This window comes from Pseudophryne corroboree, chromosome 2, assembly GCF_028390025.1.
Source record: "Pseudophryne corroboree isolate aPseCor3 chromosome 2, aPseCor3.hap2, whole genome shotgun sequence".
NCBI classification, from domain to species: domain Eukaryota; kingdom Metazoa; phylum Chordata; class Amphibia; order Anura; family Myobatrachidae; genus Pseudophryne; species Pseudophryne corroboree.
Window position 1 is genome coordinate 82,141,128 of NC_086445.1, and position 5,839 is coordinate 82,146,966.

The 5,839-nt window shown below is 42.9% G+C and overlaps 1 protein-coding gene across 1 annotated transcript; it reads right to left on the reverse strand.

The window, feature by feature from the left end:
• Positions 1 to 222: 222 nt before the first annotated feature.
• On the reverse strand, positions 223 to 5,597 carry LOC135050527 (uncharacterized). The gene is made up of 6 exons (XM_063957001.1): positions 5,505 to 5,597; positions 3,545 to 3,685; positions 2,686 to 2,757; positions 1,820 to 1,898; positions 891 to 922; positions 223 to 683 (listed from the first exon to the last, which is right to left on the reverse strand). The coding sequence occupies exons 1-6, from the start codon at positions 5,587 to 5,589 to the stop codon at positions 481 to 483; spliced, it is 612 nt and encodes a 203-aa protein (XP_063813071.1). The 5' UTR covers positions 5,590 to 5,597; the 3' UTR covers positions 223 to 480.
• Positions 5,598 to 5,839: the final 242 nt, after the last annotated feature.

A 5,839-nucleotide genomic window follows, 5' to 3' on the forward strand; every position in this document is an offset into this window, starting at 1 on the left:
ACCCTAAAAATGCACATTTTCAAAAAGTTTTCCATAATTTTGCCCACTAGTGTAAATGTATATTTTTATATATATATATATATATATATATATATATATATATATATATATATATTATTTTTTTTATTAAACAGCCCAGCACTCCACTCCTTTAAGTAATTGCTCCGGTGCCCTCTGGTATAGATGGATATGAAGCAAAAAAAGCATGGCAACGGCACTTGGTGATTTTTCAAATTCTCAATTTATTAAGACATCAAACAGTGCAGCAGCCGATGGTTTGGGGCTTCCACCACATATTGTTCTGCTCAAACTAAGATATGTTCTTTTTGTGGGGGAGGGGGCGCCAAGGGAAATGTTAGCTCCTTGGCTCCGCTTGGTCTAGAACTGGCCCTGGGCATGCTGGCACTGGAATGGCAGACTGCAGGAAGCAGGTTGGTATGGAACGCGGGGAGACAGATGATGAAGGTCTCACTGGGCTTCTTACACTGCAGTCTGCATGACAGATGCTGCCATCCATGAAGGTGGCCCTGGCAGCATGTCTGGGAAGGAGTTGGTGATGGTCGAGGTGGTTCCAGTCATGGAGGTGCGGGTGAAGGTCATTGCGGTGGATGCCTTGATAGAAACAGAGGATGTGGTGGTGGGTGCTTGTGGTCTTGTAGCACCTTCCTCATTCTTCTCAATATCTAAGAGAGTGAGACATCATTTCAGTATTCAGTTTTTTCTCTCATGTCTAATACAACATAGAGTTAGATATAGAACTTGTAAACAAGTAGACATATGTAACACATCCATTCTCAGTGGTGACACTTTTCTCTCATTAGGTAAAACAAAACACTCATTAGTTTGTGCTGTGGTGTTATTATGTAGATACAGTGTATAGTTATTCTTACCTCTTTCACGCGTTGTCACCCATTTGCCATATCTGTAAAAATAAGGAAAAGTGGTTAGTTAGAGACCGTACCTCCATTCCTGGGGATGCTAAGTCCCAGAGACCCCCCCACCACAATGTATGAGCACACTGTCTCCCTTGTATAATGGAGAAGCAGAATGCCCCCTCCCCTTACCAGCTATACAATGACAAGTATCTGTACTGAGCAATAACCTGTGGTAGAAGTTCTAGCATTTTTTTAAAACAATATACTTAATATGTCTTCTATTGTGGTCCACAATAGAAGTGATTTCTATTCTATCTCCATTAGAGTTTTTTCTTGGATCATAGATTTTCCTATACTTCCCCCACATCACTATAACTCACATGCTAACTTGGAGAACACAACAATTATTAAGTTGCTTCTCACCTCAACACACCCACTCACCCACCCCAACACCCCCACACACCCATTGGAGTGAAATAGGCCTCTACATGAAAACGGAGGACACTTTGCTCTCCGCACTAGCTAGGAATACTGTATTGATCTGTAATTCGTTTCACTGAGTTCAAAGAACCCAATGACTAGTTAATATTCTTTTCTCTCTGTGATATTATGTGTCTCTGTGGCTGCTTGTCTCTATCTTTGTACGACTGTCTAACTTAATAAAAGGAGTTTGTATTAAAAAAATTGGACTGATGCTGTATGTATTATTTCTTATCTACTACAGACCTACACCTCCTACTATTACTATGACCGCAGGGTTGTGGTGACACTGTCCTCCTCAGCTGGCAATAGGGCATGGGTCTATCTGTATTACTAAATCTGCCCATGGAGAAGGCTGGTGATAATATACATATATACCTATCTGCCAACCAGAACGTCTGTTACTAATAATAATATCTAGGTGAATAAACAGTTACACCATATGTAGAGTGTTAGTAACTTACCTCCAGTAAATGACACATCCTGCAAGCAATATTGCCACTGGAACAAACACAACCAAAAATCCTTCCAAGAATTTCACATCTGTGCAAGAAAGACAGATATTGGGTCAATAATCACATTTAATTCACATTACATTTGTTTAACACATTAATAGAACATAGAGCTGCGTCCTTATCATTGTTAGTATTGGTAATAAGGATAATTAGACAGCATAGCGTTATATAGTCTCTATACGCAGTCCCTATACTAGAGAGCCTGGGCCAGCTACAGATGTGGCTCTATATGCCTATCCTCAAGCTCCGGTGACAGCGCCGCACACTGTGCTACTAAGCCGCGCCATGCATCTCACCATAGACTCACCAATTAGATGTCTTACTCATATCACTAATGTGACATAATGACAATGCACGGGTGCCCTGACCACTGACGCTGGTAGCTGCTGTGTGTGACTCAGGTACTACTCTGTGTAACCAGCCAGTGGGCGGAGGTCTGATACAAGTGACCAGCACCACGCTGCAGACTGCGCATCATTGTGGTTACTCTGTGACTTTGTACCAATTTCTTTCAAATAAAGTCTAATCTTAGTGTCTATTACACAGTCAGTGACCTTTTATGTGACTATGATGGGAATAACATGCTACATTTAAGAAAAAAGAAAGTCCAGGAATTGCTACCCATGGCGGAGTGTCTCTGTGCCATCTGCAGCGCAGGCTTCCCCTATTCCAGGAGACCCCACCCTTACCCTTCCAATGCTGGGCAAAGAAATGAATCAGCTTGTGAGAGGGAACTGGGGAACCCGATGAGCTGCTCCTGATGCTAGAAAATGAGTCTGAACCACAATAATGAGTAATGGTAGAGTCATACTCACCAGCTGGTATAACCTTGGTCGGTTTGGTCCTTGGCACCGATCGTCTGCCAGCTACAGAACCGTTAACTAAACCTGCAGGAAAATAAAAAGGAAACATGAAGCAGTTTTTCACAATCAGTCTCTAAACCCACCCACCCACATTTCATAGACCCACGCAGTAATCTGCCAATCAAACTCCATTGCTACTCATAGCTTATGCATATCCCCCCCACAGCTAAGGATAATTACACAGCATGGTGGTATATAGTCTCTATACACAGTCCCTGTACTAGAGAGTCTGGGCTAGCTACAGATGTGACTACATATGCCCATCTACAGCATGGGCTGCCACCTGCTCATGGTAACCACCACACCCAGGCCCCTGTGCTGAACACAATCAACTGACGTGCTGACGCTGCCTGCTGGCTGACCATAAGAACCCCAAGTAATACTGTTCATCTTCTCATAGACACCGCATATCATATACATGTACCTAAGCAGGCTCTGATGCTCAGCGGTCCAAGTCTCTAATTAGCAAGCTGCAAATACCAACATGCCGCCAAGCCAGGTGATGTAACTGGGAAATGCCTTCAGTGCTACTCCCTGGTAACATGGCCACCTCTAACGCCTTTATAGCATCCGCCGTGATAGCGAGCACATCACTAAATGCCCTTTTCTAATCCAATCACAGATCAGACCCCCCCTGTAATTCCAGCATTAGCGCAGCCTACCCCTATTCCAGGAGACCCCGCCTTCACCCTTCCAATGCTGGGCAAAGGAATCAGCTTGTGCGAGTGAGCTGGGGAACCTGATCAGCTGCTACTGGGGCTATAAAGCAAATCTGAACCACAATAATGAGGAATGGCAGGGTCATACTTACCATGTAGGACCTTCTTCTCCCAGGCGCGTTCCACGTCATCATCCGAATATAATACGTCATCTGGAGGAGCTGTCACAGGAACCTGCTCCTCCTCAGCATAATACACGGATGGGGCATCAGCGGCAGCAGAGCGATGTAAACCTGCAGGAACATCAAGATGGAAAGAGGGATCAGCCTTCTGCAATCAGTCCCTGATCCCACCCACATCTCATAGGCTAAGCCTAATACAGTAATTATCACACTAACTCCATTGCTAACCATAGCTAAACTGTGATAGGCATATCCCTCCCCACAACTAGGCTCATATGTGACGTCAGGCTTAATCAGTTCCTATTATCTTAGTTACTAACTGACCATAATATACAGATTTATCCTGTGTGTCCCTGTAAATGTCCCTATTACTGAGTACTGTATGTCCCTGTAAATGTCCCTATTACTGAGTACTGTGTGTCCCTGTAAATGTCCCTATTACTGAGTACTGTGTGTCCTTGTAAATGTCCCTATTACTGAGTACTGTATGTCCCTGTAAATGTCCCTATTACTGAGTACTGTGTGTCCTTGTAAATGTCCCTATTACTGAGTACTGTATGTCCCTGTAAATGTCCCTATTACTGAGTACTGTATGTCCCTGTAAATGTCCCTATTACTGAGTACTGTATGTCCCTGTGAATGCCCCTATTACTGAGTACTGTATGTCCCTGTGAATGTCCCTATTACTGAGTACTGTGTGTCCCTGTAAATGTCCCTATTACTGAGTACTGTATGTCCCTGTAAATGTCCCTATTACTGAGTACTGTATGTCCCTGTAAATGTCCCTATTACTGAGTACTGTATGTCCCTGTGAATGTCCCTATTACTGAGTACTGTGTGTCCTTGTAAATGTCCCTATTACTGAGTACTGTATATCCCTGTAAATGTCCCTATTACTGAGTACTGTATGTCCCTGTAAATGTCCCTATTACTGAGTACTGTATGCCCCTGTAAATGTCCCTATTACTGAGTACTGTATGCCCCTGTAAATGTCCTTATTACTGAGTACTATATGTCCCTGTAAATGTCCCTATTACTGAGTACTGTATGCCCCTGTAAATGTCCCTATTACTAAGTACTGTATGTCCCTGTAAATGTCCCTATTACTAAGTACTGTATGTCCCTGTAAATGTCCCTATTACTGAGTACTCACCAGCTGCACAGTAACATTTTGTGTTTGCTGTATAGCAGATATAATTACTAGTTGTACAGTAGGTGCTGGAAGTAAACTAATAACTGAGGTAAAAAAAGTGTTTCCTTTCAATAAATGATGGTAACTATGTCAGTGCCGCAAGTCACAGGGGCAGCCGCAGTACAGAGCCATCCTCATGTCCAAGCTTTGATAAATATCTCCCATATTCAGTTACAAGTAGCTGATGCGCCTGGTTTCAACAGGGCATAGGTTTGCTGGGCGGAACATTTGACCCTTATCACCCCTTTAGGAGGTGATACCCCGTAGTATCCCTGTTTAATGGGTGACTGCACATAACAGTGACAGTTTCCAGGCCCCCCGGCAGGTCACATGTCCCAGGTCACCCAGCAGCTGCACAAGGGTGATGCATTGTAATTGGCTGTTGGACATTTTGCTACATTAATCTGAAATAAAGCAACCAATCACAACCTCAATATAATTCTGCACATATACAGTCCAAGAGCTTGGTATATGATGTGCCCTGCTCAGACAACGCATCATAGGAACAAGTCACCCATAAAAATCATCCTTACGCTATTAATATATAGATTACCACCTAGTGTATGGCGGCTGTAGTGTCGTGTAGTATTGTTGTATTGTATCATGGTAAGCTGTGTATCATATAACGTTGTGTCCTGACATTTGCTGAGGTATAAATGTGTCTAAGTCTCTAACTGGGTGAATATTTTTTTTTTCTACTGCGTCAAAATAATTCAAATAACTAAAATGCCGACTTACCTCCCCTACGATGTACTGGGGCTGCTCTGCCACACACTGAAAATATAATCAAAAGCAAAGCAATTTTTGTGCACAAACACATCATGCTTCTTTTTCTCCTCAAACTACCTATCAAAGGAGGCTGCTACAGCGTATGGCCTTATATGATGCCAAAGCTCTATGATGTCATGATGATGTCATAATAACAGATAGAACCTGGCTGGGACTGTTATGGTGAATGTGTGCAGCATTACATAATGGGGGGAATTCAAATGGTTGAAAAGATAGGAAAAAACAGACACTCAACTGACTTTTCAAATAATTGAATATCCCCCAATGTGTCAGTGTGATGTTAC

Coding starts and splice junctions, on each gene's coding strand:
- LOC135050527 (XM_063957001.1), bottom strand. CDS start 5,589: ATGATGTGTTTGTGCACAAAAATTGCTTTGCTTTTGATTATATTTTCA. Junction 2,758..3,544: donor GGAGAAGAAGGTCCTACATG/GTAAGTATGACC, acceptor ATTTTCCTGCAG/GTTTAGTTAACGGTTCTGTA. Junction 684..890: donor GGTGACAACGCGTGAAAGAG/GTAAGAATAACT, acceptor TCACTCTCTTAG/ATATTGAGAAGAATGAGGAA.